At 43.2% G+C, this 22194-nt stretch overlaps 1 protein-coding gene, 1 non-coding gene and 1 pseudogene across 2 annotated transcripts; 1 reads left to right on the forward strand and 2 right to left on the reverse strand.

Moving 5' to 3' along the window:
• LOC123805085 overlaps positions 1-7551 on the forward strand; it is a 23656-nt pseudogene extending 16105 nt beyond the window's left edge.
• A 1860-nt stretch (positions 7552-9411) lies between these two features.
• Positions 9412-13793, reverse strand: RPL39 (ribosomal protein L39). Its single transcript, XM_045817584.1, has 3 exons — positions 13680-13793; positions 11839-11942; positions 9412-9645 (listed from the first exon to the last, which is right to left on the reverse strand). Exons 1-3 carry the CDS (start codon positions 13680-13682, stop codon positions 9597-9599), a joined length of 156 nt encoding a protein of 51 aa, XP_045673540.1. The 5' UTR covers positions 13683-13793; the 3' UTR covers positions 9412-9596.
• On the reverse strand, positions 10151-10283 carry LOC123805265. The gene has a single exon (XR_006783293.1). It is a non-coding gene; the product is annotated as a small nucleolar RNA SNORA69 (small nucleolar RNA).
• Positions 13794-22194: the final 8401 nt, after the last annotated feature.

The raw sequence follows: 22194 nt of genomic DNA on the forward strand, positions 1-22194 counted from the left end.
AGGGTGTTAACTTTTAAATTTTACTTTTTTCTTTGCTTCTAGAAAATGACTCTGGCCTGCCTATTCTGCTGGTGTTTGTCTTTTGGTGTTTATCATTTCTCTCATTACTATTACATGCATCTGTCTTTATAAAACACCTCCAAAACATCTGTATTATCAGCTCTTCTAGAATCTAAATTATTCAAATTGATCAAGAGAACAGTTTCATTTAGTGTCAGGCTAAAAGTCGAGTCATCCTGTCCTGCTGTCCCTGCCACAGTCTCCATCAACAGCTTCAGACAAGCAGCCCCAATTAGCCTAACTGGGAGTACGATCTTCCACCTGACTTCTCCCACTACAAGAGTCGCCTCCCCACTATCTTTGGTCCCTGTGTGTTATTTTAGCTCTATCTAGCATACAGTACATGTCTGCTGGGGAGTTATCCACACCAAAACTTTCATCCTGCTCACTCCCCATTCCTCTTCTCCTTTTCCTAGTCAGGGACTGAATTAAGTGCTTTAGTGCATTATTACACTTCATGCTCACAGCCCTGAGGGAGGTCCCACTGGCCCCATGTTACAGATAGCAGAGATTTACAGCTGGTCAATGATAAAAAAGATTTGAATCTGCCAACTCTTGACCACCACTCTGCTGCTGCCTGCTTCTAAGTAGGCCACCAAGGAAAATCACCACAAAGTTGACTAGTATCTTGCAAAAGCTGACACCTTATACTGCACTTCTTATGGGTAAATATAAATCTAAAGTTCCCATCCCTCCCTTCAGGAAACACGGATCTAGTCCATCACAGATGAGGAAACAACTACTAGCAACTGTACAAGATAGAAGGGCCACTGGGACCAGAATCTGTTGTCCAACCCCCAGGCTCAAAAGAAACCCCTTATTCACAGCCAACCAACACTAGTCCCCATGTCACTTTCTCTTTCAATTTTCATCTTACCTATTCAAGGTGTGTGTGACCTCGGCCTGGTCACAACCTCCCTGGGCCCATGAGGATATCCCAACCTACTCTGAACAGTGAGGCTGAAGTATTTGTTTAAATGTTAATAGGCTTCCTATTCAAGATGGCAGAGTAGGTAAGGCTGTACTCGCCTCCTCCCACAACCACATCAAAATAACTGAAGTCTAACTGAACATAAATGCTATAAACTAAGGATATAAAGCCACGTGGAGACTGGTGGGAGGGGCAGAGATGCAAAATGGGCTGGTCCCACACCCATGTGCGGTAGTTAAAAATTGGGGATGTATCAGCTTCAGAGGCAACCCCCCCCCCCCGCCCACTGAGGAGCAAGGGGTCCCAGCCCAGGGTTCCAGTGCTGGGAACATAAGTCCCCATAACTTCTGGCTGTGAAAAGCAGGAGGGACTGTGGCTGAGAGGTTCTGGAGTCCCAGGCATTCCTCCTAAAGGGCCTGCAGACTTACCAGGACTCACTAGCTCTGAGCTCCAGCAGAGGCCATTCTTAGTTTTGTTTTGTTTTTCAATTAATTTATTTTTAAAAGATTTTATTTATTTATTTTAGAGAGATGAGGAAGAGAGGGAGTGAAACATCAATGTATGGCTGCCTCCAACACACCCCACACTAGGGATATGGCCTGCAACCCAGGCATGTGGCCTCACTGGGAATCAAACCAGCGCTGCTTTTTTTTTAATTAAAAACATTTTTTTTTTTTTGAGAGAGGGGAAGGAAGAGAAAGTGTGAGAGATGTCAATTGGTTGCCTCTCACATGCCCCCAAATGGGGACCTGGCCTGCAACCCAGGCATGTGCCCTGACTGGGAATCGAACCAGTGACCTTTTGGTTTACAGGCTGGTGCTTAATCCACTGAATCACACCAGCCAGGGCTTCTGAAAGATTTTTATGTATTTATTTTTACAGACAGGGGGAAAGGAAGAGAGGGAGAGAAACATCAGTGTGTTTGCCCCTCATACACCCTCTACTGGGGACCTGGCCCCACAACCCAGCCATACATGCCCATGCTCAATCCACTGAGCCACACCGGCCAGGGCCAGAGGCCATTGTTCCTTTAGCAAGCCCTCCCCTACAGCCCACAGTCAGGTGCCATATATGAGTCTCCATCAACCTGGTTAACACTGCTCACCCTGCCCTGGGGATCCTGATACCCTGCCCCACCCAAATGATGGAAACTTCCTTTACTTGGTGAAGGAAATAGGCATACAAGCCCAGGAAGCACATAAAGTCCCAAACAAGAGGAACCCAAAGAGGCAAGAGAAAGCTGTTACTAACCTACAAGGGACCTCCCATAAGACTGTCAGCTGATTTCTTAACAGAAACTTTGCAGGCATGTATTCCAAGTGATGAAAAGCAAGGACCTACAATCAAGATTACTGTACCCAACAAAGCTATCATGAAGGACAGATAAAGGCCTTCCCAAACAAGTAAAGCTAAAGTTTATCACCATCAAACCAGTATTATATGAAATGTTAACAGGTCTTCTTTAAGTACAAAAAAAAGGGTCTTTCTCTATTTTTTTCTTTCCCTCTATTTAAAATCAATAAACATGCCCTTGGGTGAAGATTAAAATAATAAAATTTAAAAAAGACATAGGGTGGCTGAATGGATTGGAAAACAAGACCCTCACATATGCTGTCCACAAGAGACTCCAGATGCAGAAACACAGATTGAAAGTAAAGAGATGGAAAGAGATATTTCATGAAAATGAAAACAGCCCTGGCTGGTGTAGCTCAGTGGATTGAGCACAGGCTGCAAACCACAGTATTACTGGTTCGATTCCCAGTCAGAGCACATGCCTGGGTTGCAGGCCAGGTCCCCAGTACAAGAGGCAACCACACATTGATACTTCTTTCTCTTCCCCTATAAAAATGAATAAAATCTTTAAAAGTAAAATAAAGTGTGAGAAACAATGATGAAACTTATACCATTTATAGCTCTAACCAGCTTTCAAGGACCCCAAACACAGTACGTACTCATTATAGGGGGGAAAAAAAAAGAAAAAAGAAACAAAAATAAGCTGGGGTAGCAATACTTATACCAGACAAAATAAACTTTAAAACAAAGGTTGTAACAAGATACAAAGAACCGAGGGACTTCCAGCAAGATGGAGGCATAGGTGGACGCACCGTACCTCCGCGAACAACCAAGATTAGAACAACAATTTAGAGGCAGAATAACACCCAGAACTGACAGAGAATTTATCTGAATGGAAGTCAGACAGCCAAGAAGTTGAAGTAGACTCGTACATCCAGACCAGTAAGAGGGATGGAGACGAGTGCGCGGGTCACAGCGCGCGGAGTTCGGGGAGAGCTGGGCACCTAAGCCAACCGGGAGCAAATAAGCCATCCAGGGCGCACAGCGGGTGGACCCTGAGTATGCAAGCAACAACTGGCAGACCCAGTGAGGCTGCAACTGTGGACCAGGACAGAGCGCGCAGCCCAGGATCCCAGGGAAAGGACGGAGATCCCAGGAGAGTGGGGCTGCCGCCATTGTTCCCTCCCACCCCCGCCCCCACATACAACATCACAACCTAGCGACTGGGGTGCCCAGCCCCAGTTAACACCTAAGGCTCCGCCCCTCACCGTAACAAGAGCGACCAGACTGGAAAAAAAAAAGAGAGAGAGTGATGGCTCAAATAGAAGAACAAATCAATGCCCCAGAACTCATCCTTTTGAGCGACCAAGAAATAGCTAACCTATCAGATGTACAGTTCAAAACACTGGTGATCAGAAAGCTCACAGAATTGGTTGATTTTGGGCACAAATTAGATGAAAAAATGCAGATTACCATAAAAGAGATGAAGGAAAATGCATGGAGAACCAACAATGATGAGAAGGAAACTGGGACTCAAAACAACAGAATGGACCAGAAGGAAGAAAAAAGAAACCAAACAGGAAATAATGAAGAAATAAAAATTCAAAAAAAACGAGGAGAAGCTTAGGAACCTCCAGGACATCTTTAAATGTTCCAACATCCAAATTACAGGGGTACCAGAAGGGGAAGAGGTAGAGCAACAGATTGAACACGTATTTGAACAAATAATAAAGGAGAACTTCCCCATTCTGGAAAAGGAAATAGACTTCCAGAAAATCCAGGAAGCTCAGAGAGCCCCAAAGAAGTTGGACTCAAGAAGAAACACACCAAGGCACATCATGATTACATTAGCCAAGGTAAAAACGAAGGAGAGAATCCTAGAAGCAGCAAGAGATAAGGGGACAGTAACCTACAAAGGAGTTCCCATCAGACTGTCAGCTGATTTCTCAAAAGGGACCTTACAGGCAAGAAGGGGCTGGAAAGAAATATTCCAAGTCATGAAAGACAAGGACCTATATCCCAGACCACTCTATCCAGCAAAGCTCTCATTTAGAATGGAAGGGCAGATAAAGTGCTTCTCAGATAAGGTCAAGTTAAAGGAGTTCATCATCACCAAGCCCTTATTTTATGAAATGTTAAAGGGACTTATCTAAGAAAAGAAGATTAAGAAAAAGCATGTATAGCAAAAGCACAGCAAACTCACAATTATTAACAAACACACCTAAAGCAAAACCAACAGAAACTAAGCAAACAACTAGAACAGGAACAGAACCACAGAAATGGAGAGCACATGGAGGGTTAGCAACAGGGGAGTGGGAGGAGGAGAGAGGGGGGGAAAGGTACAGAGAATAAGTAGCATAGATTGTAGGTTGAAAACAGACAGGGGGAGGGTAAGAATAGTATGAGAAATGTAGAAGCTAAAGAACTTACATGACACATGGACACGAACTAAAGGGGGGAATGTGGGTGGGAGAGGGTGTACAGGGTGGAGGGGAGTGAAGGGGGGAAATGGGACAACTGTAATAGCATAATCAATAAAATATATTAAAAATAAATAAATAAATAAATAAATAAATAAATAGAAAGATACAAAGAACCAGCAACACCACTTCTGGGTATTTAAAGAAATCCAAAATACTAATTTCAAGAGACATATATATCCATATGTTCATTGCAGCACTATTAACAGTAGTCAAGACATGGGCACATCCTGAGTGTCCATCAATGGATGAATGGGTAAAGAAGTGGTACATACATACAATGAAGTATGACTCAGCCATAAGAATGTAATCTTGCCATCTGCACCAACATGGACAGACCTAGAGGGTAATGTGCTGAATAAAATAAGTCAGAGAGAGACAAGTGCCATTATTTCAATTATACGTGGAATCTAAAAAGTAAATGAAAATGGAAACAAACTCATAGATACAGAGAACATTTTGATAGTGGCTGGATGGGATGGGAGTGTTGGGTAAAAAGGTTGAAGAGATTAAGTACAAATCGATAGTTACAAAATAGTCACAGGAAGCGCTGGCTGGAGTAGCTCTGTGGATTAAGCAGCAGCCTGTGAACTACAAGGTTGCTGTTTCAACTTCCTGTCAGGGCACATGCCTGGTTGTGGGCCAGGTTCCCATTTCAGGGCAAACAAGAGGCAGCCAATCGATGCTTCATTCTCTCTCCTTTTTTCCTAAAATGAACAAACAAAATCTTTTAAAAAGTCCCAACCCTGGCTGGTGTGGCTCAGTGGATTGAGCGTGGGCCTGCGAACCAAGGGGTTGCAGTTCGATTCCCAGTCAGGGCACATGCTTCGGTTGCAGGCCAGGTCCCCAAACGTGGGGTGTGCAAGAGGCAACCACACATTGATGTTTCTCCCTCTCTCTAAAAATACATAACTAAACTCTTAAAAAAATAAAATAAATTTTAAAAATAATAAAAAGTCCCTTCAAAATAGCCACAGGAATATAAAGTGCCACATAGGGAATATAGTCAATAATATTGTAATAATTATGTATGGTGTCAGGTGGGTACTAGATTTATCAAGGTGATCACTTGGTAAATTATATAAATGTATAATCACTGTTGTACAGCTGAAACTAATATTGTATGTCAACTGCAATTGAAAAATTTAAAAAAAAAATTTTGCTTTAAGAAAACAGGATAATTTAAGAATCAAGCCTTCAAATATTTTCTATTATATCACTGTTGAAAAACAAAAACATATAAATAACAAAAAATTTAAGAAGTTAATGAGAAGAGTGGTGTTTGCAGATTATCTTTCTTAACAGCAGATAACTAAATTCTCTTACCTAATCCTGCAGTCTGTTGTGATGTCGTATAGCCTTAAAACCACTTAGATGTTATTACATACCACGTAAGTCAAGTTCAAATTAGGAGAAACCAGATGTCAATAATTTAAACAAGGAAAACTTAATAAAAGTACCTACTACGTTACCTCTGGACCTGAGGGCATAATGAACGAATCATTCTCTTAGCTGAGATTCAGACCTAAAGAACTCCTTTCTCTTGCTGCAGTTTCACCCTAATTCCAGGGGTAATGAGGACATTTGTTGCTTTCCACCTTTTCCAGACATTTGCTATGGCTTGCACAATGGCCTATTATTAACCTAACATACGATATATTTGTCTACCAACAGATTAATTCCAAGAATTTAGAACAGTGTCCAGCACATAAATATCCAGTCAACTTTGATTTAAGCATCAAAATATTCTTTTGCTTTTTTCAACCATTTAAAAATGCACACATTTAGTTCACAGGCTGTACAAAAACAGGCAGCAGTAGTTTGTCAACCTCTGGTTCAGATGATTCCTACTCATATTGAGGAAGAGCATATAAAGATGCTATTTATTTTAAAACAATGTGCTACCCTCAAGCACCAGGACGACACACACGCACTTCCCATAACAGAAGGCATAAAAGCCACTAGCCACTTGGAGGTATGTAACTACAATTAAATAAAATTTAAAAAAATCAGTTCCTGCAGCTTTCACCAAAGACAAGTCTAGCCAAGCTGAGAGTCTGCTGTGTGCACCCCTGTGCCACAGCTGGCCTCAACTTGCTGGAGGTGGTGGGGCAGCAGATGGACGAGGTGGAGGACTATGCGCAGGGCCTAGTGAAAACTGGACAGCAGCAGGAACAGAACAAGAAAGCTGAAGGGGATGTGGCAGCTTTCAATCAACACATGCACCTCGTTGAGGAGTTGGACAGGGCTCATGAACCACTTGCCCACAGCCCTGCAAAAGCTAGATGAAGCAGAAAAGGCTGCCGATGAGAGTGAGAGAGAAACAAAGGTGATAGAAAACTGGGCCATGAAAACTGAGAGAAGTTGGAGATCCAGGAGCTGCAGCTCAAGGAGGTCAAGCACATTGCAGAGGCTGACTGCAAATAATGAAGAGGTAGCTCATAAGTTGGTCATCCTGGAGGGCGAGCTGGAGAGGACAGAGGAGCGTGCTGAGGTGTCAGCACTAAAATGGTTACCTGGAGGAAGAACTCAACAATGTCACTAACAACCTCAAGTCACTGGAGGCTGCCTCTGAAAATATTCTGAAAAGGAAAATAAGTATGAAGAAATTAAACTTCTGTCTGGCAAACTCAGAGGCTGAGACCTGTGCTCAACTTGCAAAGAACAGTTGCCAAACTGGAAAAGACAACCAATGACTTGGAAGAAAAACTTGCCGAGGCCGAAGAAGAGAACATGGGCTCACATCAGACACTGAATTAGTCACTAAATGAACTCAATGGTATATAACAAAAACCAGAAGAATCTTGCTCCAACAGAAGCTCCAGACCTCCATGTCCTTCTCTTGTAAGAAGTTTCTTTTGTTACTGCATCTGTGCAAATTATGAATACCTGCCCAAATATTTAGTATCAGAGAAGCTTTGAGCACCAGTTTCATCTAATTCCCTCCCTTATTTCCCCAAATGGCATCGTATTTTTCAGCTCTATTTTTTAAAGATTTATTTTTAGAGAGGGAAAGGGAAGGAGGGAGGTAAACAGTGTGGTTGCCTCTGGCACACCCCCTACTAGGGACCTGCCCCACAGCCCAGGCATGTGCCCCAACTGGGAATCGAATCAGTGACCCTTTGGTTTGCAGGCTGGCATTCAATCCACTGAACCACACCAGCCAAGGCTCAGCACTATTTTTATTCTTAAATTTCACTTATATCTAACCTAGGCAGGATGTTTCTTACTTAACATTACTAAGACTGAAGGCATTTGGTTCCTGGGAGCTTAGACAAACCCATACTTTTAAAGCAAACTTTTAACACGTAGTCACCAGTCAATTTAAAAAGTTGAGGAACATGCTGGTGTGGCTCAGTGGATTGAGCACTGGACAGCAAATCAAAGGCTCTCTAGTTGATTCCCAACCTGGGCACATGCCTGGGTTGCAGGCCAACCCCACCATCACCACTAGGGGGCGCTCAAGAGGCAACCACACATTGATTTCTCTCCCCCTTTCTCTTTAAAAAAAGATTATCCTTTAAAAAAAAAACTTTTTTAAACTAAAAGGTTGAAGAACAGAACCTGTGGGCCACTGCTGCACATACTACAGGCAGCAAGACCATCATAAGATGGGTGATTTTCCATCCAGAGCAGAAAAAGGGAGGTTAGGCTATTGTGGGAAGCCATAAACGAGATACATTAACCTAAGCATTCCCTTTTCTGCACTCTACCATGTAGAACATCCTCTGAACGAGTCAGCATGAAAATGCTTTAGAAAGTTAGTCTCATGAGACCATCCACTCAGCAGGAATGAGCATGATAGAATTCAGTGCTGCTTAGGAAACCACTAAAAAATACTGCTATCAGTAATTGAGCAAGAGCATTTTTCTATGAATTATAAGGGGCCTGCCTCTCTGGCAGCAGCAATAAAGTAACTGGCCTACCTTCATCTCCTCTGTACTTTAGGGAATGGTAAATTGAAGAGTTCTTTTTCTAGGACTTTCAATGCCTTTGTCAGGACCAAGTTAATAGAAGAGCAGGAAATTCTTGATTCAACTGGATACGGAGTATTCTAGACAGGGCCACACATTTGCCATTATATTGTGCGCATCTCAGTTGACACATTCCATATCCCCCAGCAATGTGGGAGGCAACTCAAGTTTAGTTGACTAAAAATCACCCTGCTTCTAGCTTACCTGCCCCTCACCCTTATTTTGTTGGGCCTCACACTACTCAGGAGAGAGTAAACTGGAATTGAATAAAACCCACACCTTTCATTTAAATTGCAATGGTACCATATGTAATAGCATCACTTTATACATATTATAGTCAAATAAATGTTTACATAAACTTAAAAAATATACATATCAGTCCTGGCTGGTGTGGCTCAGTGGATCGAGTGCCTGGGCTGCAAACCAAAGGATTGCTGGTCTGATTCCCAGTCTAGGGCACACACTTGGGCTGTGGGCCAGGTCCCCGGTGGGGAGGGTGTGCAAGAGGCAACCACACATTGATGTTTCCCTCCCTCTCTTTCTCCTTCCCTCCCCATCTGTAAATAAAATCTTTCAAAAAAAAGGTTCCTTACTCACACTACTCATACTGAGGTATTAGTAGCCAGAGAACATTTGTATCATTGAACACTCACAAATCAGAATACAACAGAAGTTTAAGTGGCCTCACATTTATTAATGAACCAACCTACTACTCAAGGAAAAATGTCAAGAAAAAAAAATAATCCAGTTTCCAATAAAATGCCAAACTGTCCCCACAGCGGTGGTCTTTTCTGTGACTTCAAGAGGCAGACAACACGAATAGAGCGTAAATATGAGACATCTCTGATGTGCCCTTCCTTATAGACCCAGTTTGGTTCTTCTCCAATGTCTCCTCTTGGAGTTGTACCTACACAGAAGAAAACTGCAAGTTAAAAAGACAGTCTGACCGCAATTTAGTTGCTCTCATTCAGCATGAACTTTGCCCTTTAAGCACCATAAAAGCCTCAGAAAGGCAAAGGGTCCCACTTTTTCCTTCCTTCAACAAGTTTGGAGCTCTTTTTGGAGAGTAAAAAATGATTTGCTAGATGTTTAAGAACTAGTCAAATCAAATTTTTACCTCTCAAAATGATTCCACAGTAGGAAAACACTGGTCCTTAGTTGGTGTGGGAGCGGTGGGGAAGCTCTCCCTTCCCAGAGTGTACACTCACTCACCTGTGATTCAGCAGATGTAGGGCAGACCCAGGCAGAGACATGTATATCTTGAATCCCCCTACTTTCTAAACTACATCAAAAAGTCATTTCTACATAATGGGTCACACATACATATAAAAGTTCCTATAATTTTTATAATACATTAACATTCGCAGTCACTTCAACACCAAAAGTGATTTGCAGAGATAAGGCCATCTCAGAATTGTCCATGTCAGTCTGTCATGATTTTACCCTCATGAAGGCAAAATCAAAAATGATCAACACAAGATTTTCTTTCAGCAGGATAATGGCAGCACTTCCACAAAATGAAGCACTGTAATTGCAACCTGCTTTCAATACATTTTTAAAAGATTTTATTTATTTTTAGAGGAGGAGGGAGAGAGGGAGAAAAACATCTACGTGTGAGATACATCGATTGGTTATCTCTTACACTCCCCCTACTGGGGACCTGGCCCGCAACCCAGGAAGGTGCCCTGACTGGGAATCAAACCAGGACCTTTCAGTTCACAGGCTGGCACTCAGTCCACTGAGCCACACCAACCAGGGCTCAATACATTTTTTATCCTCACCTGAGGATATGTTTTATCAGTTTTTAAAGAGGAGAGGAGAGACAAACACTGATCAGTTACCTTCTGTACAGGCCCCCACCAGGGATCAAACCCACAACCTCTTTGGTGTATGGGATGACGCTCCAATCAACTGAGCTACCTGGCCAGGGCTGTTTTCAATACATTTTAAAAGTTGGAAGACAGCTGAGACAATAGAAAAATCATTCTATTGTGCCAATTCTCTCGGCCAAGAGTGTGTAATGCTAAATACCCAGTCCACAGAGCAAGAGGCTAATATTGATCATTGTAGGCACCCTTCCATTGAAATAGGCACTACACTTCACTTACATTTCTTTTATTACTTAAAACAACCTATAACATAAAGGCACGCCCCACCATCACTGGATAGAGAAACTGATGTTCATGTTGTTGTTATATTAAAAAAGGGGAAGGGGGAGGGGCTATGGATGTCTGATGCTCCCAAAAGAAATCCATCAAACTTGTAGCAGGGCTGAGCTGCCAAACAAAGCACTTCACCAACTGACTCAATGCTTTTTTCCTCAGCATCATATGATGGTCATCACCATGTGCTTTAAATTCTAACTGCAGCCCTGACCAAGATGGCTCAGCTGGTCAGGCGTTGTGCCACAAAGTGAAAGCTCACCAGTTCTATTCTTGGTTTGGGAACATGCCTAAGTTGCAGGTTTGGTCCTGCTTGGGCTGTACGACAGGCAACCAAATGATGTTTCTCTCCCTCCCCCTTTCTGTAAGAAATACATATTTAAATTCTAGCTGCCCCAACAACAAAGAGACATCCCCTACACATTAATATGCATAAATAACAAAGGCTAATATCTAGTACCCAATAAACCAAGGTAGCAAACAACTGGCATATAATGGGCAGCAATTTTCACGTCGCTGTTTAACACACCAAGGCTGTCACTGGCTGTGAGCCCTTGGAGTTGGCCTAGATGACTTGGATTGGCGGTCCTTTGTAGCAAAGTCTTTCTTCCAAAGCCATCAATTCAACTATTTCTGCAGTGGAGAACAATATTCCAATCTTTAAAAAGATAAACATTTCAAAGATGGATTAGGTAAGCATCATGGTCTTCCCCGCTGGGATGTGTAATGAGATAGCCTTTAATCTTATGCTCTGGCCCACACCAAAGACAACCCAGAACTTTGCTATGTAGAAAACCAGAGGAAACACATTTCAAGAATTTCAGAATGGTAGTACAGGAGAAATTGGATTGCATGTAATTTTTAATTGTATATTTAGGCCCCCAAAGCAATTTTAAATTAAAACAATAACAACAACAGGAGGAGGATGGTGTGCTTACCTGATTTTATTACCAGTTTTCATCCGAATCCATTGAGGAATGGGCCGATTCTGCTTTTGTTTCTTGGCCAGGAACCTCTTGATCCTGAAAGTCTTGTGAGAAGACTGGAAAGGATATGCAATCAATTTACACAATAATACCAGAAATTGCCAAAAATATTCAAATGCAAGAATTTCCTCAATCCAACAAACATCTGAATGCTTAATATATACTAAAAACAACCCTCTAAGTTCCAAATCCCATCCACCTTTTGTTTTGTTCTTTGCAATGGCTTGAGGCAGATACCATAATTCCTATTGTTCAAATAAAAAAATAAGTAAGCCAGGGTCAGGGAGATATGTAACCTAACCCCAAAGGAAAAGTATTATTGTGCAGAGCTGAGATTCAAACCCAGATCCTCTGTGCTCTGAGGTTAGGGCACCTTCCTGTCTTCCCTAGGCCACATGGGGGATGGTGAGAGCTGGGGAACTTGGGCTTTGAAGAACACAGCATTTAGTAAACCAAATAGTGTATAACATGCAACTCAAGTCTCAATGACCTTCTTTGCAAAACAGGAGTAACCACATTCCATGGTCACTGAGAAAGTAATTAAGATTTACACAACGTCCCCTACATTCCAGTAGATCTGTTCTAACCTGCTGATCATTTTGATAGTAATTTTAATGCTATCTTTAAAAAACATTTTATTTATTTTTAGAGAGAGGGGAAGGGAGGGAGAGAATCACCAACGTGTGGTTGCCTCTCACGCGCCCCCCACTGGGGACCTAGCCTGCAACCCAGGCCTGTGCCGACCGGAACCGAACCGGTGACCTTTAGGCTCACAGGCTGGTGCTCAATCTAATGAGCCACACCAGTGAGGGCCTAATGCTATTTAAAACGGCATTTTCCAAGGCTGACTTTCCCCATTTCCTTTTGCATCTATTGGCTTTCATGAAAAACTCTGCTCATGTACATCCAATCACAACCATTCCACGCCCGTTTGCAGCGCAATCTGGAGAAATAGCACAAATGCTCGTCTAAAGTCTGGCCAACGCGACCCAACACACCCTTGCACGGCAGCAGCCATTGTAAAAGACTAAACCCCTCTCTCCCAGCATTTGTGAATTAAATTTCCTGTCAACTACTAAAACTATAAAGCACCAAAAATACTGATCCTCACCATGTCTAGAAACCTACAAAGAAGTTTAACTTCTCAGGGAACCATCGCAGGAAAAACCCACAAGAGTGACTGTACGCAGTTGGCATTTTACGAAGAATGCCGAAACGGCGTTAAGTTCACATCACAGCACTCCTTTTTTTAGGCGCTTCCATGGGGTGAAGCTCAAGTTTCCTAACAAAAAACTTACAAGTCCCGGAAACTCATAATGGGGTGGGGTCCTGGCCGCCAAGTTAAAAGAACTTTACGAAAATCAGTACCCCACATTCTATTGTTGGTGCCAGGGACTTGTCGCAGGCTACCCACAGTCAGGCCATGATTTCTGGAGTGCCCCCCCGCCCGCCGCCGCCGCCAACGACTTTTCTGTCTGCCTGAAAATTACAGTTCGCTCTCGGAAAAGGGCGAAGGGAAGCGGAGCCCAGACCACCTGGGCAGCGGCCTGGAATACAGTGCACCCCTTTCAGACCTCGTGGCGGCAGCGCGGCCCGCTCCTTCCCAGGTGCTTCATGGCTCACTAGCTTCCCGCCAGGCCCGCCGACTAGAGCAGTGACCAAACTCGACCTTCCCCGCAAAAACCCTCTAAAAGGGCCCCGCACCTATGCTCAACCCACGGCGCAGGCGAGCTCGCGTGAGACCGCAGACCTCGGGAAGCCACCCTCGGGCCGATGGAAAAGGATGGACTTACCATGGCGAGGAAGAACAAACCTCACGAACCACAATGGCGGAGAAAGAGAGAGGAGGAAGCGGAAAGACGCGTTTACACCCTGCACTACGGGGGGCGGTTTGGGGGCGGGGCTGGGGAATGACGCAACGCGTTCACCACCTCCTCCCGACAGGCCCCTCCAGTCACGCACTCCCGTGGACTTGTGGGAAATAGGCTTATTCCTGCGAAATGGAATTTGCTTTGTGTGTTTTCTGTAAGTGGGTTCCTTGGAGTCTGTCGCTGTGCCGGGAGCACCCGCTTCGTGGGTGAGGACATCGGCCATTATAAATGCCAACGCAGAAGCCCTTCGGAAGGCGGATGGAGCGGAGTGGGCGGGTGTAACTCCAAAGGAAGGGGGAGGGACATCAAGTGGGAGCACGACACACGTTTCCGCCTGCGTTTGGGCTGGTGCGCGTGAGAGACAGGCCTGGGAACACCTTTTCTCGATAGCTTGAAATAAAGTTGACCCTGGAACAATATGTTTTTGAACTCTGTGTGCCCACTTATACGTGGATTTTTTTTCAAACTGTTGAAGAAAAGGGGCCATATACTAACCTGACTATCTCACGGGAGGCCAGCGTGGCTGCCTGGAACGCAGAGACCTAAAGTAACCGCTAAGGATGGTCTGAAAGAAAAACTTATTTCCCTGATTGAGGTGGCTCAGTGGGTTGGGCGGTGTCCAGCAAACCAAAAGTTCCCGGGATTGAGTCCTGATCCGGGCACAGGTGTGGGTTGCCGGCCAGATCCCTAGTTGGGGGGCCCTGGTTGCGGGACGAGCGAGAGGCAGTGGATAGATGTTTTTGTGACAAATCCACAGGCGCCACACCAAGTGCAGACCACAACTCCTCTCATGGTTACTATTGTGCTAATTTTTGACTGTTAACTATTTTATACCCACCTTTGTAAAAGTCTATCATTTTACTTTTTGTCCTAATCCCAAAGATTCCCACCCCAACGCCCCTCCTCCTTGCTTTCTCCAGCCTCCCTAATCCATCACCAATGGATTTCATGTAAACTACTTATGTCTTCTCTTTTGATTGTAACATATAAAGTATGGTGCAAAACTGCTATTTTCCAGAGCATTTTCTCAATCTGTCGAGATTTTCTTTCCTGGCAATTGTTGTCAGTTTGGCTCTAATAAACTCACAAAAATTCTCTACAGGTTTGGGTGTTTCTTACATTGACAGAACAACATACAGTCAGTGTTTTGTGACCCCGGATTTCACATCCATGCGTTCAACCTAAACAGTATTTTCAATCCACAGTTTGCAGTCCTGGGATGCAGATGTGGAGGGCCAACCGTATACATTGTTCTACAACTGTATGCATTGTTTTATGCCATTTTATATAAAACAGACTTGAGCATCTGTTGATTTTGGTATGGGGGCAGGGGTCCTGGAACCAATCACCTGGTGGATAGCAAAGGAAGACTGAGCTTTTGAGGAGTCAAAAGTTATGTGGGTTTTTGACTGGCAGGGGCTGAGCCAGATGAGACTAGACTGTAAGACTAGAGACTGCCATAGAGCTGTCTAGGCAAGAGGTTGCTGGTCAAGGTTTTAAGCTGAGAAAGTTCTGGAAAGAACCATTTCCTTGGCTGCCCAGAAGCCCAGATTGACTTTGTAGTCCACCTTCGGCAAAATCTATAGGAATTAATGGCAATGTTTTGGATGTTAATGTTTCCATTTTCATCTTTTTCTTCCCAATTAAAAACAGAACTCTTTAGCCCTGACTGGTGTGGCTCAGTGGGTTGGGCACCAGGCTGCAAAGAGAAAGGTTGCAGGTCTGATTCCCAGTCAGGGCACATGCCTTGGTTGCAGGCCAGGTCCCTGGTTGGGGGCGTGTGAGAGGCAACGGACCAATGTTTGCCTTCCTCTCTTTCTTCCTCCTTTCCCCTTTTTCTAAAAATAAAAAATACAGTGTTAAAACAGAACTCTTTATGTATCTTTGCAGTCATCTCAAGCATTTTTGCAATAATAGATTAAGGTAAGGGTTTTTAGCCAGGGTTCCACAAGGGTCCAGAAGAATTCACAGGATACATGAACTTGGATTCACTTGATTTTCATTAAGCTCTGAAATGTAGTGCTTTCTTTATTTACAAATGTAGGCAACAAATTACAGTGGCATTAGCAGTACCTATGTCTTGGTCACCAATAGAAATCTAAGATCATTTCATATCATATTGAATTTGATGCTGTGTGGGTAGAAAAATAATTTTCCTCCCATCTTTCTAAATTCTCCTGGCTGGACTAATCAAATTAACATGGGACATTAATAGGAGGCAAATGACCAAATTTATTGCATCAGTATCTACAGGGGTTCCATAAGAATACAAGATCCAATGACTTATTGGGCAATTGAGGCTTATATGTCATTCCAGACTAAGGAGAGGGAGACAGGTCTGGGACTTCAAAGGAAAAGTAGGTAACTCACAGGTAGATGAGAAAGAGCAGACATTTGGTAAATAAAATTTTGCCTGGTCACCCAGAAACAACGGGGAATCTAACAGACTTTGCAGGTTCCTCCCTGTCTGCCACACTTAGATATTATTATGCTAAGGTGACAGCCTCCTTCTGTTAGGCAGGTTTTTATATCTGAATTCCTTTAGGCAAGTAAAGGGAAAGGTAAAAAAATTATTCTTGAGTTTGTTGCACTTGCACTGTTTTCAGCTTGAAATAATCTGCGTGCCTACAGTGCAGATGTCTTGAAATATCACATATATACTCATCATTTGTTTGAAGTTACAGTAGTTATTAGAATTGTAAGTAGAACTGTTAAGAAGCCCATGTGTTGCTATAGCACTCAATTCTTCCAGAAAATATTTTGATAGCCATGTTGTAGTGTAATTGGTTTTCTTCATAATCCTATGTACTTTGTTTTTTAATCCTCACTGAGGGTATATTTTTTTGTTTTAGAGAGTAAGGGAGGGGATGGGGAAAGGGAGAGATAGAGAGAGAGACATCAATGTGAGAGAGAAACATATTGGTTGCCTCCTGTATGTGCCCTAACTGGGAATCAAACCCACAACCTTTTGGTGTTCAGGACGACACTCCAAACAATTGAAACACCCATCCAGGGCTTATGTACTTTGTTTTTAAAACATTCTGAAAATAGTTCTATAAACTTCATCAGACTGCCATAAGTTTCCATGGCACAAAAATGGTTACAAATCCAGACTGAAATATAGTGACAGATGGTAGAACAAACAAACTAGGTTGGAAACTTTGGAAATATTCTGGGGAAGAAAGGATGATGGCCCTAAGTGAGATAATCTCAATGATATTGAATAAGAAGAAATAAAATAAAAGAATGACTGTGAAATAAAATTAGTAGGATATGGTCTCACATTTCTGTCTTGGGCAACCGAATGCTAGTGTCTTAGGTTTAGAGAGGAAATACAGAAGCCATAAGAAGCTTGAGCCCAATTTCATAATTACTGTTGTTTAACAGAAGTTTTATTACATTAATCCCATCCAGATAATTTTACATTTAATTGAAGTGAGAGACCTCAGGCTTTGTAACCTGAATTCTATCTATCATTGATCTATCTTTCTATCATCTACTCATTCATTTATTTGCTTATGAACCAGTCTTTTATTTTTGGTGGCTAAAGGAACGGCAAATAAACCCTTAGTTGATGAAATTGCCATCATCGTCTTCATCATAGAACTCTAAGATCATTTCATATCAAATTGAAGTTGATGCTGTGGGGGTAGAAAAATAATTTTAGGGCCTTTACTGAGGTGATTAAGTTAAGATACTATGCAACATACTAGCTATGTGACTTTGGATACATAAATTAGCCCATCTGTGCCTCAGTCCTCTCTTCTGTAAAATTGGGATAAATAATATTTTTTAACTCATAGTCTTGTGGCAAGGATACAGAGTCACTGGCAAAATATAATAAGCACGTCATTAACTATGAGTTAATATATACCCAACACATAATAGCCACCAAGCTCAGTAAACAAGCAGCCCCGATTACTTTCACTCCCTTGTACTGAAATCAGGCTGATAGTGCTAGGAACCATAAAAAAGTGTACAAACAATGACAAGAATGGGGAATTTCGGCCAAGATGGAGGTGTGGGTAGATACGATTTGCTTCCTTGCACAACCAAAAGAAGGACAATAACAAATTTAAAGACAAAAAACAACCGGAACTGACAGAAAACTGTATGGAAGTCTGACGACCAAGGAGTCAAAGAAGAAACACTCATCCAAACTGGTAGTAGGGGCAGAGATGGGCAGCCAGGGTGGAGGGGACTCACAGTAAGGGAGTCGACTGTGGGCAGGTGAGGCAGCCACTGGCAGACCAGGCAGTCCCACATTCACATGCAGAAAACTGGGAGGAACAACTGGGAAATAAGACAGACGGCACAACCCAGGGTTCCAGCACTGGGAAACTAAAGGCTGAAAACCTCTGGTGGTAAAAACATGTGGGTGTTGTGCCAGCAGAAGAAACTCCCAGTCTCACAAGAGAATTCATTGGAGAGACCAACAGGGCCCTAGAACATTCACAAACCCACCCACCCAGGAATCAGCACAGAGGGCCCAATTTGCTTGTGGGCAGCAGGGAAAGTGACTGAAAGCCTGCTGAGAGCTGAGCAAGTGGCATTGTTCCCTCTCGGACCCCTCCCCCCAGACAGAGCCATAACACAGCAAGGTGGGTTGCCCTGCCCTGGGGAATACCTAAGGCTCTGCCCCTTACTACATAACAGGTGCACCAAGACAAAGAAATATGGCTCAAATGAAAGAACAGATCAATGCTCCAGAATAAGAAGTAAGCAACAAGGAGATAGCCTATCTATAACCTATCAGATGTGGAGTTCAAAACATTGGTAATGAGGATGATAACAGAAGTGACTGAATATGACCCTGGCTGGTGTAGCTTAGTGGATTGAGCATGGGCCTGTGAACCAAAGGGTCACTGGTTCAATTCCTACTCAGAGCACATGCCTGGGTTGCAAGCCAGCTCCCCAGTATGGGGCATGCAAGAGGCAACCACACATTGGTGTTTCTCTTTCTTTCTCCCTTCCCTTCTAAAAAAATAAATAAATACTTTTTAAAAAAGAAATGATCGACTACAGATGCAAAATAGAAGAAGTGAAGGCTATGCAAAGTGAAATAAAGAAAAACATACAGAGGACCAACAGTGAAGGAAAGGAAACCAGGACTCAAATCGACAATTTGGAACAGAAATAAGAAACAAACATTCAACCAGAAAAGAATGAAGAAACAAGAATTAAAAAAAAAAAATAAGGAGAAACTGAGAAACCTTCAGGACAACTATAAACATTCCAACATCTGAATTGTAGGGGTGCCAGAAGGAGAAGAGGAAGAGCAAGAAATTGAAAACTTATTTGAAAAAATAATGAAGGAGAACTTCCCGGAAAAGAAATAGACTTCCAGAAAGTCCAGGAAGCTCAGTGAGTTCCAAAGAAATTGGACCCAAGGAATCACATACCAAGGCACATCATAATTAAGTTACCCAATATTAAAGATAAGGAAAGAATCTTAAAAACAGGAAGAGAAAAGGAGACAGTTAGCTACAAAGGAGTTCCCAGAAGACTATCAGCTGATTTCTCAAAAGAAATCCTGCAGGCAAGAAGGGGCTGGAAAGAAATATTTGAAGTCATGAAAGGCAAGGACCTCCATCCAAAGCTATCATTTAGAATGGAAGGACAAAGTGCTTCCCAGATAAGGTCAAGTTAAAGGAGTTCATCATCACTAAGCCCTTATTATATAAAATGTTAAAGGTATAAGGGGATGCAGCCAGGGGGCCCCCAAAGGAAGGATTAGTAATGGGATCCAGAACTCAGGGAATCCAGGAAATATTAAAAATATGGGATGTCCTCACCCCCACAAGTCTGAGCTGGGGGATGGGACGCATGGAGCAGGGCCATTGAGAGCTGTTTTGCATAGCAACAGTTTTGTAGATAACCTGTAGAACAGTCATTTAACATATCTATAACCTTTAACTGGTTTCATAGATATGTTAAATACCTGTGGCTATGCTTTCAGCCTGGGAGATGGAAGTGACTTCTACTCTGGATATAACTGGGAGGCAGGTCCCCCTGGTTACAGCGCCTGTGTAAGAGCTTGGAGATGATCGGCCCCACATTACAGGGCCATGCCTGCCCAGATTTACTAAAGGGGCCCAGAAAAGCTGAAAAACGATGGGAATACTGGCAAGTGTAGCCAATTGTGGGAGGAGTCGGAAATGGGACTGCAGAGGAAGATTGGTGCTGGGGTTTAGACCCAGGCACTTAAACCCAGGCATGGCAGCCATGACAAGAATCATCACGCGGCTCTGGCAGAGAAGAACCACGTGGTTTTAGCAGGGGAGAACCACGCAGCTTTGGGTCTCCCTTTGACACGCAGTTTAGGAAGCCAGAAAGCAAGATGTAGCAGCAATGCAGAGCTCTCTCTTAGCAGTTCAGAATACAGGAGAGATGCATTGGGAAGGAAAGGGGTGGAAGGACTCTTGCTGGTGGGCCATGAGGAGGTGCCATGTGGTTTTGGATTAAGAACTGGAGATCCTGGTGACATAGCTGATGATGCCAGGAACCGAGGGAGGCCTACCAGCTGAGCACAGAGTACTGGGAAGAGCTGGGAGCTACCTGAGCCACAGACTTCTATTTCTTTCCCTGAGATACGGTACCCCAGGCTGGGCAAATGGGGGAAGGAAGGACTGTGTGTGTTTGTGGGTGTTTTAAGGGACTTTGGGATTTTAATGAAAACATTAAGTCATTAGTCTTAAATCTGTATAACTTTTGAATAAATAATTCCTTTCTTTTTTGCTAATCTCTGACATGGAGAGATATAATTTCCTGGTGGTGGGCAAGGCAAACCTAGTATAGGGGGACCCCAGGAGAAGGGGGGGTCCATTCAGTAACATTGTGAGACCCCTTCTCTGGTGGTCAATCAGGGAAAATCTTGGGAGACCACATGTGCAGTAACTCTAAAGCAATACAACTACTTATACATGTGCAATAAAAGCCCACCAAAACTAACCAGGAATGATCTGCCCTATAAGAATAGAATCCCTCTAGCCCATGAGGTTAATCTCTGCTTGGAGTTGGCCTGCTCCCATGTTCTGCTATAAACTCTGGGTCTTCAGTTCAATTCTTTGTCCCAATCACCAAGAACCTGGTTACCTGTGCCCACCTGTGACAAAGGGACTTATTTAAGAAATAGAAGATGATCAAAAATATGAACAGTAAAATGAAACAAACTCACAGCTATCAGCAACTGAATCTAAAAAAACCAAACTAAGCAAACAACTAGAACAGGCACAGAATCACAGAAATGGAGATCACATTGAGGGTTATCAGCAGGGAGGTGAGGGAGAATGGGGGGGGGAAGGTACAAGGAATAAGAAGCATAAATGGTAGGCACAAAATTGACAGGGGGAGGTTATGAATAGTATAGAAAATGGAGAAGCCAAAGATCTTATATGTGGGACCCATGGACATGAACTAAGGAGAGAGAATGCTGGTTGGAGGGGGATAAAGGGGAGAAAAATGGGATAACTGTAATAGCATAAGCAATAAAATACACTTAAAAAACTATTACAAGAATGTTGAATGGGTGGTGATTGAAGGGGAGGAGGTACATTTGAGTTCAGCCTTACATGGTGAGTGGTGGTGTTAGGGGTTGAATTGTGTTTGCCCAAAATCCATATGTTGAAGCTCTAATTCCCAGTACCTGGGAATGTGACCTTACTTGGAAGTAGGGCCTTTACTGAGGTGATTAAGATGAGGCTTGTCAGTGTGGGCCTTCCTCTAATCTGACTGGGCTCCTTATCAGAAGACATTAGGACACACAAGGAGATAACAGGGATGCATGCATATGCAGAAAGGTGGAGTGAGGACACAGTGAAAAGGTGGCTGGCCATCTGCAAGTGAAAAACACAGGTCTCAGGAGAAACCAGATCTGCTGACCCCTTGATCTCAGATTTCTAGCTTCCAGAACGGTGAGAAATTTATGTTGTGTAAACTCCCCAGTCTAGTATCTTGTATGGCAGCTCTAGCAGACTAATACAGGTGGGATCAGCACATGGGGAGATTAGGGGGAGGGTATTCCTGGTAGAAGGAATAGCATGCCCCCAATCTCAAGGGTTAATGTGCAGTACATTCTGATTAGCTGGAGCCAAGGGAGGTCAGTTTCAGCCACGGGAATTCAAAAGAGCTGGGTATTGCAGAGGTCAGAAAAGACAAAAGCTATAAAGAAGCTACAGGATTTGAAATAAGGTGTTTCTTGGTGCCTGTGAAAATTGGGCAGTATAGAAGGGAGGTGGGGAAAGTGGCAAGAAGAAAGAGTGGGTGGTGAGGTTGGGCAGGGCTTGAAGGGGGATATTTGTATGTTTGGGTGTGAAGAGGAGACAAAAGGAAGACAGTGACAGAGAATGGTGAGCTCAAGACTTGGTCATTGCTGGTAGATCATGGAGAAGAAGATAGGAAGGAGAGACAATAAAGATGTAAGAAAGCCTAGATATAA

Source organism: Phyllostomus hastatus, unplaced genomic scaffold, assembly GCF_019186645.2.
Source record: "Phyllostomus hastatus isolate PE091 unplaced genomic scaffold, TTU_PhHast_1.1 phas_scaffold_28, whole genome shotgun sequence".
Lineage (NCBI taxonomy): Eukaryota > Metazoa > Chordata > Mammalia > Chiroptera > Phyllostomidae > Phyllostomus > Phyllostomus hastatus.

Excerpts from the sequence above, each read along its gene's own strand:
- RPL39 (XM_045817584.1), bottom strand. Across the intron at positions 9,646-11,838 it reads AAAACTGGTAATAAAATCAG|GTACAACTCCAAGAGGAGAC; the intron begins GTAAGCACACCA and ends TCTTCTGTGTAG.